Source organism: Physeter macrocephalus, chromosome 14, assembly GCF_002837175.3.
Source record: "Physeter macrocephalus isolate SW-GA chromosome 14, ASM283717v5, whole genome shotgun sequence".
NCBI classification, from domain to species: domain Eukaryota; kingdom Metazoa; phylum Chordata; class Mammalia; order Artiodactyla; family Physeteridae; genus Physeter; species Physeter macrocephalus.
This window is the reverse complement of record NC_041227.1, coordinates 96434687-96455624: the sequence shown is the minus strand read 5'-3', so window position 1 is coordinate 96455624 and position 20938 is coordinate 96434687. Positions and strand designations below refer to the sequence as shown.

At 37.0% G+C, this 20938-nt stretch overlaps 1 protein-coding gene across 3 annotated transcripts; it reads right to left on the bottom strand.

Annotated features, from left to right (window-relative positions):
• Positions 1–18736, bottom strand: ZNF207 (zinc finger protein 207). Of its 3 annotated transcripts, XM_007106572.4 has the most exons (12): positions 18566–18735; positions 16974–17100; positions 12238–12376; positions 11351–11518; positions 11156–11231; positions 10579–10626; positions 9450–9520; positions 4653–4810; positions 3354–3446; positions 2103–2345; positions 1316–1475; positions 19–1173 (listed from the first exon to the last, which is right to left on the bottom strand). In XM_007106572.4, exons 1-12 carry the CDS (start codon positions 18604–18606, stop codon positions 1013–1015), a joined length of 1485 nt encoding a protein of 494 aa, XP_007106634.2. In that variant the 5' UTR covers positions 18607–18735; the 3' UTR covers positions 19–1012. The 3 variants fall into 3 exon arrangements, with proteins under 3 accessions (XP_007106638.2, XP_007106636.2, XP_007106634.2); XM_007106576.4 differs by lacking the exon at positions 3354–3446 and having other exon boundaries at positions 1–1173; positions 18566–18736; XM_007106574.4 differs by lacking the exon at positions 10579–10626 and having other exon boundaries at positions 4–1173; positions 18566–18736.
• Between the last annotated feature and the right edge of the window lie 2202 nt (positions 18737–20938).

Below are 20938 nucleotides of genomic sequence, written 5' to 3'. Positions count from 1 at the left end.
ACACAGTACCGCAGTCTCAAAAATAATCAGAAGGAAATGAATGGGTCTGGCACTAGGCTCTAAACATCAGCAGGAAGGAGGAATATTAAGGTTTACATTTCAAATATCTATGATAGCTAACATATATTGACACACCAAGGGGGTGGAAAGGTGACACAATACAAAGATTTCATACCCATGTAATTACTCATACGTATATCTAAGTTTTTCTGTCAACTGAAGGACTAACATACAATTCTACATGTACTGTCCAGTTTAAAACATGCAGCTAAGGAACAACCTACAATTCAAAGACAGAATCCAATGATATATCAAAACTGCATTGGTATAACTACGAATTTTATTATGTGGACATCTACGGTGGCATGCATCTGTACAAACCTTTCAGGCAGTGGTCCACAGCTGGGTTATGAATAAAAAGGCATAAATTTTTCTCTCATTTTATTACAATGAAGTTTAACAGTACAGAAAAGTCACATGACCTTGGTGGGTCAGATTTCTTAAACCCTGAAACATGAGGAACTCTAAATACATTAAATATTGTTACACATTCAGACTTCCAATGTACAGGTACTTGCAGACAGTTACAGCCCTCACCAAGCTAGGTTGGGGACATGAAGTCCAACAGCATCTGAAATGCTGTGAAGGCAAAACTTTACAAATAGCAACATAAGCTTACAGAACTTGCCTTTATTAGGGTGGTATGTTCATGTAATTCCAGCGCCTTCACAATATAACGAACCAAATTTACTATACTTCACTTCTAAAAACCTAGATGAAACATGAAAAAGAAGCCATACAGTATAAATTGCAACTTCAGGAAAAGTTCCTGCTTTATTATTCCAAATAAATTTTCCCATGTAAAATAAATGTCCAATAGTTCCTGGTATGTGGGAAGATAATGTTTGTTAAAGTCACAATGAAGCCTTATTGACGGAAGCTTGGCTATATAAACAGCACAAGTTGAGAAAAGGTTTAATCTCCAAACCTATTAGACTGGATGAAGTTAAGATCAGTAACGGCCACCTTGCGACATTACAGGAGGTCTCATTCCCATCGGAGGTCGAGGAGGCCCACCTTGGTAAGGGGGCACCATTGGCGGTCCCTGCCCATACGGCGGCATAGCACCAGGAAGATAACCTGGCATGCCTTGATGATGACCACCATACTGACCTAAAAAACACATTTAAAACACAAAAAAATAGATTGAGTCTGTGCATTGTACTTTTAGATGCAATGCATTTTGCAGATAAATCTGTTTCATGTGTACACTCAGAAAATCCACTAAATAAAATAAACGTAAAAAGAGGAATACCATGAGGCGGCATTGGGGGTCTCATTCCTTGCTGCTGTGGGATGCCTGGCTGTGGTGGCATCATACCTCCAATTGGTCCAACAGGTGGATTACCAATGGGAGCCTGTCCTGGACGAGGAAGATTACGTTGATATTTAGGTAACTGTGCTCTTCTCTCTTCCTAGGAATAAAAATATGTGAAATGTGAAACATATGAACACAGAGAGAGTTAAGCATGAAGGTAAGCATCTAAAGTCTTTATACTTATAGAGAGTAATTTTTCAATGTTCCCTTACATCCCAATTACTTTCACCCCACAAACCAGTCGAACTTAAAATCTTGGTGCCTTAAAAAAAAACAAAAACAAAAAAAACTTGATGCCTTAAGAAAACTTTACCTATTTTTATATTTGAAGCACGTTATACTGAACAACTTTCCAGAATTATAAATTGCTTCAGCAAGAAACTGTAATGAAGAAGGTATATATGGACTGCAAGGGACCTGCAGATTCTATCTCACACTTGTTTCTTCAATTAATTAAATTTATGAACAACAAAAATAATTTTTGAGAGAATAAGAACCCAACTTACTGTCTTCTTTTAGAAATAGTCTTAGGGGGGATGTATCTAAGATCAAAACATGCAATATTCACTTTGTTTTGTGGTTCTTAAAAATCAGAATGGTAAAAATCACTCAGCATTCAATCAGATCATAAGACCACTGGTATACAAATTAAAACTTCAAATGGACAAGTTGCTACCACAGTACTCAAATCAAACTCTGCTAGTAAAAAATGTAAACAACTTACCAGCGATATATCCTCATCTGGATGGATCAACTTACTGGTTGCACTGGTCGTCGTAAGTGTAGCAGGCTTACTTGTTATTGAAGCTGCTGGTTTAGCTGCAGTGCTATTTGTTGTACTAGTGGTTGAAGCTGTAGACTGTGTATATGCAGGGAATGTAAGCTTTGGGGGTTCTGTAGTTGTTGCAGGAGTACTATTTAAGGGCTTGAAATCTGTACCAACAGGTCCTTGGACAGCTGCCTGAGCCTGTAAAACATTATCTTTCATCAACAAAACTTCAAAACCCAAAACTGAATATATCTACTACCTATTTAACTTAAAAACAAGACACTAACATTCAATAAGGGACAAAACTTAAAACCAAGTTAAATCATGAGCAATCCACAAAATTCAAGATAACACATAATACCAAAAGATGCACATCCAAAACACAGCAGTGGAAACAAGAAACAAGTTAGACTGCTTATGTAACTTCTCAGATATCATCTATCTCCTCACCAGAAATTACTTAATTTACAAAGCTTTGTATATATTCCTAACTGAAGATCTTATCATATAATGGAATAGAATATTTTCTATTATCATCATTCTAAATTCCTTTTTAAAATTAATCTACCAAGGAGCTAAAAAAAAAAAAGTTAGAAATTATAGAATACAAATGTTTGGATAAATTTCAGTTACTAAGTATAGCATAAATAATAACTACCAATGGTGACACATTAAAAATATGTCCTTCAGAAGTATTCTTTATATAGTAATACAATGCCCTCCCAATTAACAATGACTAGATTATTATGATGGACTAAAAGGTTTAGTAAGCTTTTAAGTATAAAGTTACCAAGTAATAAATGTTACTTTTCAGAACACTGAACATCTAAAACATGTAAACTAGGCCAACTTTTAGAACCAAATGCAGAGTACTAAATTTCCTTACATTATATGTGATGCATTAGATTAAATGGCATAAAACAGAATAGCTTAATCATGCATCAGGCTAACCATTGGCCACTAAAATGCATTTACTGCTTACATGCTTTTAACCCTTTAGAACCATAGGAGTTTGGGGTATATTTTTTTTCTATTAGTACGCGGTTCAAATTTTCAAATACCATTGATTTATAAGCCATTAATTTTACTTAAAAAAAATTAAACAATATATTTTTGGGAAAAGATTTAGTTTTAAAGTAGGGTCCAAAGGGTTAATGAAGTTATAAAGCCATTTTTAACAATTTTAAACTGCAACTTCCTGCGTACTTGTGCTGCGCTAGGAAACAGAGCTTTAGAAGACGCAGACAGACTTTCTGAATTGGATGAAGCTGTACTTGAGCTTGTTACAGGTGTCCCCATCTGTAGCATAAAAGAAAGGAAACAATGAAAAGTCTCCAAACAAATGGGTGAAAATAAGCCACGTGGTAGACTTTTTTTTCAGTATAGATTGCATTTTTCTAAATGCAAAATACAATGCAATCAAATCTGTTTTATATAGAGAGGCAGGCAGTTAATGCATTTACAATAAACAGAGTGACACTATGAGCCTCAAAAAAACTTTTTAAATTCTACACCAATAAACCTAATTAACCACAGGTTTTTTTCCCCTAAAACTTTTTACACTATATTTCAAAACTGAAACCTTAAACTGAGAATTATGATGCATTATTGACACTTCAATCCAATTCTCCATCGATAACTACAATTTTTGCCAAAAGTTTATCAATACGATAAACAAAATAAACAATAAACAAAATCCCCCCCACCTCGAAAACATAAGTTAAGGTACTTAAAAAGTAATGCTTTTTAATTTAGCAACTACAAACAGGAAAAAAATTGAAAAAAAGAAAACATCTAAGGGATAATTTTAAGGTGAACAATGAAGAACATACATCCTGAGCGTCTCAATTCTGAATGAATTAAATACATCTGCTTAACTCTGAATCAAACTGGGGGGAAAAAGCAAAGGTAACAACCATTATATACATACTATATATAAAAGAAGGATTTTTTGCTTCTGAGTTCTGGGGAGAGAAAAAAAAAAAAAAAAAAAAAAAGGACGAGTAGGAAGTATGAGTGTGACTAGGTCAAAAGACGGTAAATAATGCCCTTACAGCAACAGTGAGGCACTACTGTCTGTCACAATTCTAGACTACAGGAAGAGCCCAAAAATTATTTGCTAAGGTCTTAGGATTTTTCATCTTTGACTTTGGTTTTCATTCTACTCATAGCTCATTAGGTAAAGGAGGACCTCATAACATTTTTATGTATTTAAGTTCCCAGAAATTAAATTTTCATTTCTAACTAAAGCTAAGAATAACCAGAGTTCACAACTATAAAAAAATAACACACTACACTATTTTATGGTTCCAGTCAACCTTTTATGAGTAAAGGAAATCAATGTGTGCAAAAATGGAAGAGAATGCCACTTCTTCAGTATAGTTAATAAATTGTATTAAGAAGATAACAATTTTTTAAATGACATGAAATTTTCAAAGAGTTCAGTGAACAACTCCACTTTACCTTTAAATATAAGCGCACTCTTTTTCAGAAATTTCACCTTACCTGTCCTGCACTGGGGAAAAGAGGCTTAGTAACTGGAGGCTGTGGAGCTGGAACTGTTGCTGTTGGTGCAGGTGGTCTGTTAAGAATACCTGGAGCTGAAACAGCCTGTGCTTGAGTCATTGGAGGAATTCCAGGACGTGGAACGGGAGGGGGCATACCTGCAGAGAAGAAATACTGGAGTGGGACCCAGTTGCTGAAACATTTAGTTCAGAAAAAATACTTCCTCAAAACTTTGCCATTAAAACATACTAAATTAAATTAAAAATGATTCCAGGAAATTCCCTGGCAGTCCAGCGGTTAGGACTCGGCTTTCACTGCTATGGCCCGGGATCAATCCCTGGTAAAGGAACCAAGATCTCATAAGCCGTGCGGCACAGACAAAAAAAAAAAAAAAAAAAAAAAAAAAAAAGATTCTATACTACAAAGTTATCAATACTGACAACGGACTGCTGAACTCAATGAAGGCCAAAGTACTTAGGCACTTGCCCCCTTGAAACAGTTTTGCCTCCAACTTTCTACACCTCTGCGTCTCTTCAGAATTTTGGGACATGAAAGATACCACTAGAAACCCTGTATATGGGCAAAGCCAACACTTAAATTAGGCTTATTGATATTACTGATGCAGCAAATTTTTGAAACATATAGAATTATTTCAATCATCTAACAGACAGATGTTTCCAGAACTCTAATGCAAACTACAGTAAAAACTGTTAGTAGGTCATATACCCATAAAAATTATTCCAGAAACTAAGTTATTCCTTTAAGTGTGCTTTAAATACACAAATTTTCCTAAAATATACCACTAGGCATTCTTTGAAGTTCCTCAACGTAACTTAAAACTTTTACTGACTTCACGTTACCAAATGAACGTAGGTTATTTTTCTGTATTCATTTAAATGCCTAAAATTATCTCAGAGCATGATGTATGTGAAGCTGTTGCCTGTAAATTAATGGTTGCACTGGCATGATTCAAATATTGCTGCTGCTTTATTTTTCTGTTCCTTTTACACCATCACTTGAGTACATCTGAATCTGCTATGGACTGCAAACCAAACTTGCTAGGATTAAAACGCTAGGCAATGGATTCAGAGAGCCTCATGAAGACCTCTGTGGCACATTTACTGGGCTAACCAAATCCCTTTCCCCACACTGTAGGCTAAGAAGTCAAGATACTTTATTTCCCAGGCTTCCCTGCACCTAGAAGGTCCATTAGACCTATTTCTGGCCAATGATATATAAGAGGCTAAGGAGATTCTGGGAAAGTTACTTTGTTCCCTAATACAAGAAAAAGGAAAGCATCCTTTCTTGCCTGAGATCTTATAACTACTGAGTTACATGTCTGAGAGAGAAAGCTAAGGTTGGCAAAGTGGAAAATTTTTAAAGTATGGGTTCTTGTTATCACTGGAGCCACTGAGTCTACCACTTTTAGGTTGAGTGAGATAATAAATACCTACGTTGTTTAATAGTTTGTTGGATTTCTCTATTACTTGTTAAGAGTCTCCAGTACTTGCCTAAAATATTCCTAACAGATATAACCACTCTTAAGTCACAGGCTCAGTGACTCATTCTGGTTGCTTTCAGGACTACTTTTACTATCTATCTCAAAACTCGGAACTCAAAACAAAACGAGATCATCACATTTCTTACAGTAAATTTAAAAAGAAGTCACTAACCTATAGAAACTTTAAAATTACACCAATTTTAAAACCGCACCAATGCCCACAAATCTACTGTCTAAAATACTTAAGAATAAAGCACTTCTGTCATATTAAAAAAGAAACTGTCTAACATTTCATACCTGGTGGCATACCAGGCATCAGAGGTGGTATTCCCGGTCCAGGTGGCATCATTCCACCCATTGGCATCATTCTGTTAGAAAGCAAATTTCAAGAGACAACTAAAGTTAATTAACAGTATAAAGCATTAGAAAATATTTTGGCTAAAGCCTGAAACAACAATAGATAAGACTTGAATTTGACCCCTAATATTGAAATCAATCAAGCTGAAAAAACACACAACACACTAAAACAATTCTATCAAAATAAATTCCCTAAAAACCAGCGAACTCTTTGGTTTACCAGTAAAATAGGGGAAAAAATTCAGTCTTTGTTAACAGAACATTTTAATACATTTAAAGTCATTGAGAACAATTATTATACTCTCCTTAATATAAACAAGAGGCCTTATCCAAAACGTGCGTAACTGGAAAACAAAATCATCTTTTGTCTCACTTGGAAAATATCCACAGAATATTAACCAAAAAAACAAAACAAAAAAAAACCCTCTATATTTTAGGATTATCAGATTTTTTCAAAAAGAAAATACTGAATGTACTCTGTGGAGTAAAGATTTGTTTTGGACAGGCACGGAAAAACTACCATCAAAATTAAAGATATTCAAAAGTAAACTCAGAATCCCTACTTTTCATGTACAAAGTTCCTAGCACTAAACCAGGACTTAAAAACACAACCCATATTTGTTTTCCTTTCCTTAAAAGAGCTCACCTTCAAATATCAGTGTCCAATTCACTTAAAAAATTACAAGTTTGTGAATTAATGATTTAGGATTCTTATCAGAATGAAAAATCAATTACCTTCTATAGTAACAGAGCACGTAATTTGGCAAAGGAATATATACTCTTTCTTAAATATCAACCCTTTTTACTAAGTCCCCTTACTTTTAGCAGTTTGGGGAAAACAGCTGCACAATTAGAAAATGCTTTGTTTATATGAGTCTATTACGATTTCCTCACAGATGTTTTAGTTCCCTCCTTTAAAAGATCTGTGTCAATCAGTTTGCAAAGTTTAGAAGTTTTAGTGAGGAAGATTAGAAAATTTCTGAAGTCAACTTAATAGATACCATTAAACACACAAAAAAATGACATTATGATTATACCTCCTGAATTACATTACGAATGAGATGCTTACATGTTTTCACCGCAAAATGACTGGGTGTATTTTCTCTGATGATGCAATCTGTGAAAATGTATGACAAAATCAAAATCTAACTGATTTTCAAAATACAGTGGGAAAGTGTATTGTATACCTCTCACATCCAACAATATTTAAATAAAAGTGATGGGCACGAGCACCTCATATTCATTTTAGTTCTTGATGACTTGACAAATAAATCATTTACAGAGTTTGCTTCTTGTCACAACTACAAAGTGTCATGGACAGTTTTGAATCTCAGAAACTCAAATCTACAACCAACTACTTTAATTACATCAGATGCAACTGAAGCAGATGGCTGCCTACATACAGCCTAAAACCCAAAAATCTATTCTCTTCAGAGCCAAATTTATATTCCTTAAATTTATTAGTAGATCCCTTTATTAGGTAAGTTTAATAGTTACAGAGCCCATACCTTTTAGAAGCAAAAAGAAAAAAAAAAAAAAAAAAAAAAAAAGATTCTATACTACAAAGTTATCAATACTGACAACGGACTGCTGAACTCAATGAAGGCCAAAGTACTTAGGCACTTGCCCCCTTGAAACAGTTTTGCCTCCAACTTTCTACACCTCTGCGTCTCTTCAGAATTTTGGGACATGAAAGATACCACTAGAAACCCTGTATATGGGCAAAGCCAACACTTAAATTAGGCTTATTGATATTACTGATGCAGCAAATTTTTGAAACATATAGAATTATTTCAATCATCTAACAGACAGATGTTTCCAGAACTCTAATGCAAACTACAGTAAAAACTGTTAGTAGGTCATATACCCATAAAAATTATTCCAGAAACTAAGTTATTCCTTTAAGTGTGCTTTAAATACACAAATTTTCCTAAAATATACCACTAGGCATTCTTTGAAGTTCCTCAACGTAACTTAAAACTTTTACTGACTTCACGTTACCAAATGAACGTAGGTTATTTTTCTGTATTCATTTAAATGCCTAAAATTATCTCAGAGCATGATGTATGTGAAGCTGTTGCCTGTAAATTAATGGTTGCACTGGCATGATTCAAATATTGCTGCTGCTTTATTTTTCTGTTCCTTTTACACCATCACTTGAGTACATCTGAATCTGCTATGGACTGCAAACCAAACTTGCTAGGATTAAAACGCTAGGCAATGGATTCAGAGAGCCTCATGAAGACCTCTGTGGCACATTTACTGGGCTAACCAAATCCCTTTCCCCACACTGTAGGCTAAGAAGTCAAGATACTTTATTTCCCAGGCTTCCCTGCACCTAGAAGGTCCATTAGACCTATTTCTGGCCAATGATATATAAGAGGCTAAGGAGATTCTGGGAAAGTTACTTTGTTCCCTAATACAAGAAAAAGGAAAGCATCCTTTCTTGCCTGAGATCTTATAACTACTGAGTTACATGTCTGAGAGAGAAAGCTAAGGTTGGCAAAGTGGAAAATTTTTAAAGTATGGGTTCTTGTTATCACTGGAGCCACTGAGTCTACCACTTTTAGGTTGAGTGAGATAATAAATACCTACGTTGTTTAATAGTTTGTTGGATTTCTCTATTACTTGTTAAGAGTCTCCAGTACTTGCCTAAAATATTCCTAACAGATATAACCACTCTTAAGTCACAGGCTCAGTGACTCATTCTGGTTGCTTTCAGGACTACTTTTACTATCTATCTCAAAACTCGGAACTCAAAACAAAACGAGATCATCACATTTCTTACAGTAAATTTAAAAAGAAGTCACTAACCTATAGAAACTTTAAAATTACACCAATTTTAAAACCGCACCAATGCCCACAAATCTACTGTCTAAAATACTTAAGAATAAAGCACTTCTGTCATATTAAAAAAGAAACTGTCTAACATTTCATACCTGGTGGCATACCAGGCATCAGAGGTGGTATTCCCGGTCCAGGTGGCATCATTCCACCCATTGGCATCATTCTGTTAGAAAGCAAATTTCAAGAGACAACTAAAGTTAATTAACAGTATAAAGCATTAGAAAATATTTTGGCTAAAGCCTGAAACAACAATAGATAAGACTTGAATTTGACCCCTAATATTGAAATCAATCAAGCTGAAAAAACACACAACACACTAAAACAATTCTATCAAAATAAATTCCCTAAAAACCAGCGAACTCTTTGGTTTACCAGTAAAATAGGGGAAAAAATTCAGTCTTTGTTAACAGAACATTTTAATACATTTAAAGTCATTGAGAACAATTATTATACTCTCCTTAATATAAACAAGAGGCCTTATCCAAAACGTGCGTAACTGGAAAACAAAATCATCTTTTGTCTCACTTGGAAAATATCCACAGAATATTAACCAAAAAAACAAAACAAAAAAAAACCCTCTATATTTTAGGATTATCAGATTTTTTCAAAAAGAAAATACTGAATGTACTCTGTGGAGTAAAGATTTGTTTTGGACAGGCACGGAAAAACTACCATCAAAATTAAAGATATTCAAAAGTAAACTCAGAATCCCTACTTTTCATGTACAAAGTTCCTAGCACTAAACCAGGACTTAAAAACACAACCCATATTTGTTTTCCTTTCCTTAAAAGAGCTCACCTTCAAATATCAGTGTCCAATTCACTTAAAAAATTACAAGTTTGTGAATTAATGATTTAGGATTCTTATCAGAATGAAAAATCAATTACCTTCTATAGTAACAGAGCACGTAATTTGGCAAAGGAATATATACTCTTTCTTAAATATCAACCCTTTTTACTAAGTCCCCTTACTTTTAGCAGTTTGGGGAAAACAGCTGCACAATTAGAAAATGCTTTGTTTATATGAGTCTATTACGATTTCCTCACAGATGTTTTAGTTCCCTCCTTTAAAAGATCTGTGTCAATCAGTTTGCAAAGTTTAGAAGTTTTAGTGAGGAAGATTAGAAAATTTCTGAAGTCAACTTAATAGATACCATTAAACACACAAAAAAATGACATTATGATTATACCTCCTGAATTACATTACGAATGAGATGCTTACATGTTTTCACCGCAAAATGACTGGGTGTATTTTCTCTGATGATGCAATCTGTGAAAATGTATGACAAAATCAAAATCTAACTGATTTTCAAAATACAGTGGGAAAGTGTATTGTATACCTCTCACATCCAACAATATTTAAATAAAAGTGATGGGCACGAGCACCTCATATTCATTTTAGTTCTTGATGACTTGACAAATAAATCATTTACAGAGTTTGCTTCTTGTCACAACTACAAAGTGTCATGGACAGTTTTGAATCTCAGAAACTCAAATCTACAACCAACTACTTTAATTACATCAGATGCAACTGAAGCAGATGGCTGCCTACATACAGCCTAAAACCCAAAAATCTATTCTCTTCAGAGCCAAATTTATATTCCTTAAATTTATTAGTAGATCCCTTTATTAGGTAAGTTTAATAGTTACAGAGCCCATACCTTTTAGAAGCAAAAAGAAAAAAAAAAAAAAAAAAAAAAAAAAAAACCAGCAAAGTAACATTTAAGTGATGTACACACCCAAGTTGAAAAAGATCATTACTAGGCACAAGCCCACAAGTCAATTAAAAGTTTTCTTACCCAGGTGGCATTCCTGGCATAACTGGTGGCATTCCTGGCATCAGAGGAGGAACACCTGGCATTAATGGAGGTATGCCTATAAACAAGAATTTCAACCAAAAAAATAAAAAAGGGTTAAGAGGAAAAAATTAATACTTCTAAACTGTATCAACAAAGACCTGAGAATGTTAAATTGTAAGAAGCCTTATGTGCTACCTGGAGGCATTCCTGGTGCTCCTGGAACTGGTGGCAGTCCTGGTTGTGCCATTGGGGGGATATAACCTTGTTGAGGTTGAACAGGCTGTGGTTGAAATGAAGTTGAAGCTGCAGAGTCATCATCATCATATTCATCAGAATCCTCTTGTTGCTTCTTTTTTTGACTCTCTGCTAAAAACGTTTAAATTAATTTTTCCCAGAGTAAAAAAAGAAAACCTAAGCAAGTTTAAGACATTCAACATTTAAAAATTTTATTTCAGTGCAACTAGCTCCTGAGATTTTTCTTCCAAAAAAACTCAGTTAACACTGCTCTTTACTCTTCAAATGTTTTTTCAATCTGTATTAAGCAAGAAGGTTAACATCCTTTCCCTATTCTATGGCAGGTAAAGAACATTTTCCTAAAGAAGTTATACTTTAAAAAAACAGCTTTCTATTCCACTCCAAAAGGTAAACTATGAAAACTAGTCTGACCTCTCCATAATGCTTTTCAAAACAAAAGATTTCATAGTTTATTAGTAAGTTTCTATCATTCGGATTGGAGGGCTGCAAATCCCAAGTCAAATACACCACTAAAATAATTTACAATTAGTGGTTTCATAAATCAAAACTAGCTACCTTCCTTTTCAAAGGCCTCAACACTTGCTAAATCCACCTGGAATTCAGTTATGAGTAAAAATATAATAAAATGTATGGAATGATCCAAATGCTACCACATATACAAATAAAATACATTAACTTCGAACATAAGACAAAAAAACCCCACAAAACCTCAAACTGGAATTCTGAATAGACCTAACATCTACCATTAAATTTATACTTGAAAATATTATAATAATACTCTCACTAGTTAAGCTGTATCAAGAAAAAGCATACATCTTAGTATTTACCTTGTGTTTTCTGTTCAAGAAGTCGTCTTCTTTCATCCATGTCTTTTTCTGGAATACCTTCCATACCATATATTTCCAACTCTATGTCTGTTCTCCCAGGTATTGCATTTGGTACTGCATCTATTGTCTCTTTATGCACCTAACATTAGAAAAAAAAAAAAAACAAAAAACCCCCACACAAACAAAACAAAAACCTTCCATTAGATAGACAAAAGTGCCTCATGAAAGTCTTTTGAAGAGTAATTTTAAATTACTCAGAGACCACTTAGTATAATGGTTAAGAATGACTGGTTCCATAATGAGACTATGTGGATTCAACCCCCAGCTTTATGGCCTACTAGCTATGTGAGATTAGGCAAATTCTTTGACCTGAGCCTCAGTTTACTTCACCTATTCAGCACCTAACTTCTGCGGTCATTTTTAGGATTAAAAAAAAATACTGTGTAGGTAAAAAGCACTTGGCAATGCGAAGCACATAGCAAGGGCTCAATAAACAATTTCAAGTTTACCTTATAACCTTGATTGCTTGAATTATTAACAATGAACTAACAGGGCTACTCAAATCAGGGAAGTGTGAAGTCTGAACTAAGTAAAGCTTACGAAGCCTTAAAATTAAGTATTAGAATAAAGTAAATTTTCCAAGAATGTATCCTGAGACAGCTAGTAGCTACAAACCACAAAAGTGACATTTCCAATTAGCATTACCCGTAACTAATGAGTCACCTGAAGAGCTTAACACTGCCACAGTAGTGATCCTGTCACTTTCCATCTCTGAATTTATTTGGTAGATCACAAAACGAAGTCCTTCAGAGGTTTTATTGTAAAACACTGGGGATCTAGCACCTTTTTTCACTGTATAGTTTTGCTAGATCAAACATTCCTAACCCTCAAACGCGAATAACTTTTGCCAATATGCTAAAATCCCTGTCGGTCTTGGTTTCTTCCGCAAAACGTATTAACTTAGGCTAAAGGATGTCAAAGTAGTTTGCCTAAAATATCAGCTTCACCTGGAAGCTTATTAGAAATGCAAATTCTACGCCAATAAAAATTTTTAAAAAAATAAATAAGAAACGCAAATTCTCAGGCCACACCTGAGCCCTACTGAATCAGAAACTCTTGGGTGGAACCACAAATCTATCAACAAGACTTCAAGGTGATTCCTTTGCATACTCAAGTTTGAGAACCACTTATTTAGGTTAATGACTTGGATATATTGGTCCAAGTAATACTCAATTTTTCTTTCCTTCCAAGACACTTTCATGGAAGAATAGAAAGGTAATTAAAGAAAACTGAGTATTTTCCTGGAGGAGTATCTCAAAGATTTTAAAAAGTGATATGCAAATCAAATTCACAAATTATCTTATTGTGATTAAAAGATCCACGAATAAAGCTACTCAGTAAGTGACAGTCACCATTTCCTAAATTTTTTGGAATATGTTACTTCTCTTGATGAAGGCGGATGAAGTAACTCATATATATGTTCTCTGAAAAAATACAATTACGTTCACATACACATTAACTAGTTTTCACTACATTTCTAAGTGATGAAGGAAAGAAATATCTTAATTAAAAGGTATTGTAAAGAGAAGAAAAAATAACACCATTCACTCAAAATCTTCCCAACCTTATGTTACAGCCAGAATTAGATTCTTAGAGTCTTACATAGTAGGAATTAGTATGGTCTCTGCTGAAAAGATAGGAGCAAACATTGATGTAAAACATCTAAATTACTAATGTCCTAAACTAACCTATAGAACTCCAGCATGTGTCTGATTTAACTGCCATGCCTATCTCACAGGCTGCTGTGAAATTATGGTATCATAAACAGAAGCACTTAGTCAATTAAAGATTATTACTAATAGTTTCTTAACTAACCTCCTTCCAGCTTCCACTCCATTTCTCTGCTCTTCTCTATAGTACAACTACTTGAAATAGAGCCTCTACTTTCCCCTCTCATTTTCTCTTGCAAGCATTCCTATCAGCCTTTCATCCTCTTCATTCTAGGAAATCACTCTTGGCAAGTAACCAATGACCTCTACTTTGTTTAATCCAATCTTAGTCCCGTGCTTAACTAACCTACCACCAGCGTTTGACTTAAGTAACTCACTCCTTGAAACACTTCATTTGGCTTCCACGGCACTACCCTCTTGGTTTTCCTACCTTTTCAATCTTCTTGATTGGTTTCTTTTAATCTTCTGACCTCTAAATGCTGGGAGTGACCCAAGGTGGTGTCCTTGGCACCACTTTTCTATCTATATTTTACTCCCTAAGGACATATAATATCATGGCTTTAAATAGCCATCCTTATACTGTATCCTCCCAAATTTCTATCACCAGCTCCAACCTCTCTGCACTGCAGACCTGTAGATTCAACTGCTTATATGACATCTCCATCTGGATATTCAACAGACCTTCTCAAAATCTCAAAACTAACATACCCGGGCTTCCCTGGTGGCGCAGTGGTTGGGAATCTGCCTGCCAATGCAGGGGACACGGGTTCGAGGCCTGGGAATCTGCCTGCCAATGCAGGGGACACGGGTTTGAGCCCTGGTCTGGGAAGATCCCACATGCCGCGGAGCAACTAAGCCCATGAGCCACAACTACTGAGCCTGCGCGTCTGGAGCCTGTGCTCCGCAACAAGAGAGGCCACAATAGTGAGAGGCCCGCGCACCGCGATGAAGAGTGGCCCCCGCTCTCCGCAAATGGAGAAAGCCCTCGCACAGCAACGAAAACCCAACACAGCCAAAAATAAATAAATTAACTTATTTTAAAAAAAAAAAACGAACATACCCACACTCAAAATTAACATAAGATGATCTTGATAGCCTCATCCCTAAGCCTATTTTTCCTGCAGCTTTCCACATTTCAGTACAGTCGTCCCTTGTTATCAAGGCATGACTGGTTCCAGGACCACTCCTCCCAATACCAAGGATGCTCAAGTCCCTCATACAAAATGGCGCAGTACAGTTAGCCCTCTGTAGCCATGGATTCTGCACACGTGGATTCAACTTACCGAATTTCAATTACAATGTAATACGCAGATGTGGATACCAAGGGCCAAATGAATACAGTAACTCACTTTTCACACTGCTCAGGCCAAAAACTTTCAGAACATCCTCCACTCCTCACTTTCTCATACCCCACATCTAATTCATCAGCAAATTCTGTCACCATCACCTCTTGCCTGGAATACTCTTGCCTGGTCTCCTAAGTGGTCTTACTGCACTCTACAGTCTACTCTCAACCCTGCAGCCAAAATGACTCTTTAAAAAGTGTGCCAAAGAATGTTACATACATCTCAATTAAAACCTCCCATTTCACTCAGTATTAAAGAAAATGGCCTACAATAGCCTGCAAGCCCTCCTATGTAAAGTAGCACATTGCTGCCCTTGCCCTCAATATAGGAGAATGCTCCTGACGTGAAGGTCTTTCATTTGCTGTTCCCTGGAATCTCTCCCTCACCTCCTTTCAGATCTCTGTTCAGATGTCAGTTTCTCATTGAGGCCTGTACTACCTTGTGGCCCTCCCCTATCCCCCCTACCTAGTTTTAACCCCTACCTAGTTTTAGTTTTCTCTGTCACATATCAGCATAAAATTAAATATTTATAGGTTGTTCTCCCCCACAATGTAAATCTAAACTCCACAATGATGACTTTGATTTATTCACTGATGTATATTCAGTGCCTAAAACATTGTACAGTACTGTCTCACAGAAACTGTGATAAATGGTAATGTTCTGCATCTGTACTATCCAATACTATAGTCATCCACCAGTCACTTGTGGCTGAGCACAGGAAATGTGACTATAATATGATTGAGGAATTGAAGTTTTAATTTTTAAATTTCTGTTTAAATAGCCACAAGTAACTAGTGACTACCACAGTGGAAAGCTGTGGGTCTCATATTTTTAAATGGATACTAAATTGCTATTATAGCGACATAATTGGAGTAAAACAGATCTTTTTAAACTTATTTTTAAACTTGGGGAAGCAATATCTTGTTTTAATTTACCTCCCTGCCTCCTACCAACAGTAGTTTCCAATGAATGGGGATTTGCTCATCTCACATCTCTCTAGGGTCCAATTAGGCAAAAATTCAGGCAGCTCTAGGACTGGCAAAAGTAGAAGAAATAATGTTGAATAAAAAAGGTACTTATTAGATCTTCAAAACAATAAATTACAAAGCCCTCCCCACATAGTAGTGAAAGAACTCAAGAAACCTAGAAATTATTAAATGAAACACCATGCCACCATTCCAAAAGAGGTCCATGGAATAAATGGTAGCCTAGCCCCAGACAACAGATTATAACAAAATCCTTCAAGGACAGTGAGTAATGGTGGTTAATTATGTACTAATTCTTATGGGATTGGATTTGGTCAGACTGCCCACAAAATTTAAATCACTAATCCTTGTTCTCTTAGCCAAGTACTGACGAAATACTTCATGATCTCAAACTAATTGTCACCCATCTAAATCTAGGATAAAAGGTATTATCAATAATTTAAAGGTAAATACTAGCATAAACTCTTTAAACATGAAAAATCAATTGTTTATCTTCTCAATGGCTAAAGAACAGGTTTTTTTCCTATTTTAAAGCTAACTGGTCATCTAATCTTTTGCAATAAACAAAAAAAAAAAAACCTCTACAGCTATCAAAGAGAAATTCAAGATTTTTCTCCCCATGTTGTTTCCAAACTACCAGAGAGCAAAAATTAAATACAGAAGAAACTCCTTACCTGCATGCAATGAATAGCTAAGCCAGGTCCTGTATACAATTTCTTATGACATATATGACATTTAAAATGCTTTGCTTTTTGGTGCTGTATAAGGATCTTCTCATCATCAAAATCTCTATTACAATACCTGATCACTATTGTTAAGGTACAAAAGTAGCACAATAATGACACTGCCTATAAAAAATAAATCTGTAATGAAAGAGAATAGTAGTAACATTAAAAACAGGCAACAGCTAAAACCAAGAGTACTTTATATAAACTCTACTTTTGATATTTATTATATAACTAAGGATTAACCTGCCACATAATTTTGGAATTTTCAATGTCCTGGAAGCTCACAATATCTCTTCACCACCCCTAAATAAACACATCTCAGTAGGTAATACAGTTTTGTCAAATTCCCGCGTTTCACACAGATTTATGTGAAATTAACTTTTCTTTTGTTCAACGTCTCAACATTTACAAATGCACACTGTGAACTGGAAGGGTTCAAAATGTTTAAAAAAAAAAAAAAACCCCAAAGTTAATGTGGACAGAACTTCAAAAATTAGAAGATAAAAATAATCGAAATACTAAGAATTTACCTAACTTTTAAAATTTAATGTTTATATTATTTAGAATCTGAAAATAAGTTCATTGCGACAATTTCCTATGAACAATCCACAAAGTTGCTTGCAATTCCGTACGAATTTGTCGCCCAAAAATGTATTTAAACTCACAGATAAGTTCTGTCAATAATACTGAGAATTCTTCTCTCCCTTGTCAGATTTTCCTAAAAGCACTTTACAAAATCCGTAACCGTTTTTCAACTATTATATACATAAATGAAGCGTTTTTAGGTACCAGACAGTAAATAAAATCAATTGAAACGTAAAGTTTACTAACGTTTCCGGGGGAAAAAAAAAAAAAAAAACCGACGCCACGTTTCCTTAGTAAAAGGCACTTTCTCACTCCAATAAAACCAGGTAAAAAAAAGATAACAAGAAACCCCACCCTGTAAGAGAACGCTTCTCCAAGATTAAGGCGTCAGTGGGTGGGAGGCGGAAGCTAGATCTTCCCCCAACCCCCCGCAAAAAAAAGGGGGGGGTGGGGAGGGCGTCGAAATCAGGGTTGACTAACATAAGCCTTTACTAAACCACCGATTCTACAAAAAGGAAAAAAAAAAAAAGAAAAAAGTGGGTGACCGACTCCAGAAGCTCCCCCCCGATCCGCCACAGAGTCAATCAGCGTACTATACTCGAAGCAAGCCCCTTTGTTGAACCGTCACCAAAACAACGGAGTGTGGCAGAAGAGTCCTCAGGGGACTCTGTCCTTGGTGAAGGGGGTCCAAGCCGCCTCCCCGTGAGTCAACGCTCGCACCAAACCAAGACCCTCCTGAGTCACGGGGTCCCACGACCCACAACTACCAGAGCTTCTGGCCCCAGGGACCCCATTTTCCGAGAAACCTTCCCAAATCCGAGTCCAGCCACCAAACCACCGACCCCGAGGCCTAGATCCCACTCTCCGCCATAGGCCAAAGCCAGGCCTCCCCGTCCCAGTCACCACCAACCGGCGCCCCCGCTCGGCCTCGACTTCAAACCGACAAAGGATACCAGCACCACGGCTTCAGCTGCTTCTTCTTCTTGCGACCCATAACTGCGCTCTACCGACAAAAAAAGAAGGAGAAAACAAGCAGGAAAAACTAGCCGAAGAGTCGCTCACTCTTCCGACCCAACCGCCACCACCACGTCCCACAGGAAACAGCCACAAAATGGCCGACGCCCTCGCTCGCCGCTCTGCCTCCCGTCAGGCACTGCGGCCGGGGGCGGTGCCAGGCAGGGGAGGGTCACATGACGAGGCCTACGCCCTGAGTGGGCGGACACTCGCGCCGGCGGAGAGTCGGCAGCCATCTTGTCCGTGCGTGCGGTCGGGGCTATCCCGTGCGTGTCAATTACTCCGGGTTTACTTTGTTTGTAAAAGAGCCGGTGACACGTAGGTGCGCCGAGACAGCACGAATTGGAGAAAAAAAAAACAAACCTCAATAGGTTACCAGAGTAATTCAAGGTAAACTACAAATAAAGGATAATTGAGACAGCGCCCAATTTTTCATTTTGTTTCATTTTCCGGATTACTCCTTTCTGTAGTAAGTGTTGGACGTTTGCCTAGTAAGTCGAAGAAGTCGCAGTCTTCGGCTTGTAATTCACAGATCGGTGACGGATGCGTAAACGACGCAGCGTGACCACCGCGGTGACGGAAATTCGAGGTGCTGCGGAACCTCAGAGGAGGGGAACCGTTTACAGGGCCTTGGCGGTCATTGGGGTATGGAGGAAGGTTTCCTGCAGGGTCAATGGGAGCAAACGAGGTGGAGGAGAGGGTATCTCACTAAGGACGCAAAAAGTGCACGTCTTTGAGCCTGAGCACCTGAAAAAACACTAGAGATAGTAGGGTTGGAGCTCGTAGTGAAGGGGCAAGAGAGATAATCCTAGGGAGGCTGGCAAAGGCGACTTCCGGAGATTCTCCAGCAGCCTGAGGAGCTGGATTTTATGCTGAAGTCTCTGGGAAGCAACAGAAGAGTTTTAAGAGCGCAGTTAGAGAAAAACGCAAATAAGAGTATAGCTGGTTAAGAGTCCAGTGCTTGGGTTCATTTTTCACCAGTGCCACTGCCTATTTGCATGGCTTTGGGCAAGCCACTTAAACTTCCTCTGTCTGCACTTATAACAGAGTTTGGCATAGAGAAATAACCAGTAATGTAAATTAGATGTTAACTATTAAAAGGAAAAAGTAATAGTAGATATCCATGGAGCGCTTATCGTGCGCCAGACAAGGTGGTAAGTTTTACATTACTTGTCTCAACAAACCTGTGATGGAGGTGCCATTGTTATCACCCGGTTAACATAGATGAAGAAAAAGAGGCTTAGGGGAGTTGAAGCAAGGAATTCCCTGGTGGTCCAGTGGTTAGGACTCCTCACTTGCACTGCTGAGGGCCGACCCCTGATTGGGGAACTAAGACCCCACAAGTTGTGGGGGGAGCAGCCTAAAAAAGGGGGGGGGCAGGGAGTTGAAGTAATTGACACAAAGTCACAGAGTTAGTAAGTATGAAGCTGAATTAGATTTGTGTTTTAGAAAAAATCGTTTTGCCTACAGTGAGAACAGTGGATTGGTGGAGGCTGAAAGGCAAGTCATAGAGAATGTGACAGTAATCTGGATAAGAGATGAAATTGGTCTGAAGTAGGGAGTGGTTATAGAAAAGCATTTATTCATTCTTCCTAAAATAAAAAATAAGATAATTTTAGATGGTGCCCAGTGCTCTACCAAAAACAAAAAGAAAGAAGGTGATTCAACATTGTACTGCAGGTCCAGCCAGGGTGATTAGGCAAGAAAAAGGAGTAACAGGAATCCAGATTGGAATGGAACGAGTAAAACCATTTCTATTCAGAGATGGCATGAGTGTGTGAATAAAAGAAAAAGCCTGCGAAGAAAAAGTAATGTGTTGAAATCCTACCCCCCAATACCTCATAATATGACCTTATTTGGAAATAGAGTCTTTACAGAGGTAATAATCTTAAGGTGAGGTCATTGGGGTGGACACTGGTGACTGGTGTCCTTACAAAAAGAGGAAATTGGTTGCAGAGATAGGTATAGAAGAAAGCAAGGAGACCACTATAAATCAAGGAGAAAAACCTGGAACAGACTTTTCCCCATAGCCCTCAGAAGGAACCAACCCTGTTTTCACCTTGACTTTGGACTTCTAACCTCTAGAACTGTGGGACAATAAATTTTGTTGTTTAGGGTGCAGTGGTTAGGACTCAGCACTTTCACTGCTGGGACCTCAAGGTTCAGTCCTGCAAGCCGCACAGCCAAAAAAAAATTTTTGTGTGTGTGTGTGTTTAAACCACTCAGTCTGTGGTACTTTGTTAATGGGAACCCTGGAAAACGAATACACTTGTTTATAGACAATTCTAAGGAATAAATTTTTAAAAAATCTA

Excerpts from the sequence above, each read along its gene's own strand:
- ZNF207 (XM_007106572.4), bottom strand. The coding sequence starts at position 18,606 with ATGGGTCGCAAGAAGAAGAAGCAGCTGAAGCCGTGGTGCTG. Across the intron at positions 9,521-10,578 it reads TCATTTTGCGGTGAAAACAT|AATGATGCCAATGGGTGGAA; the intron begins GTAAGCATCTCA and ends GCTTTCTAACAG. Across the intron at positions 3,447-4,652 it reads TTTTCCCCAGTGCAGGACAG|ATGGGGACACCTGTAACAAG; the intron begins GTAAGGTGAAAT and ends TTTATGCTACAG.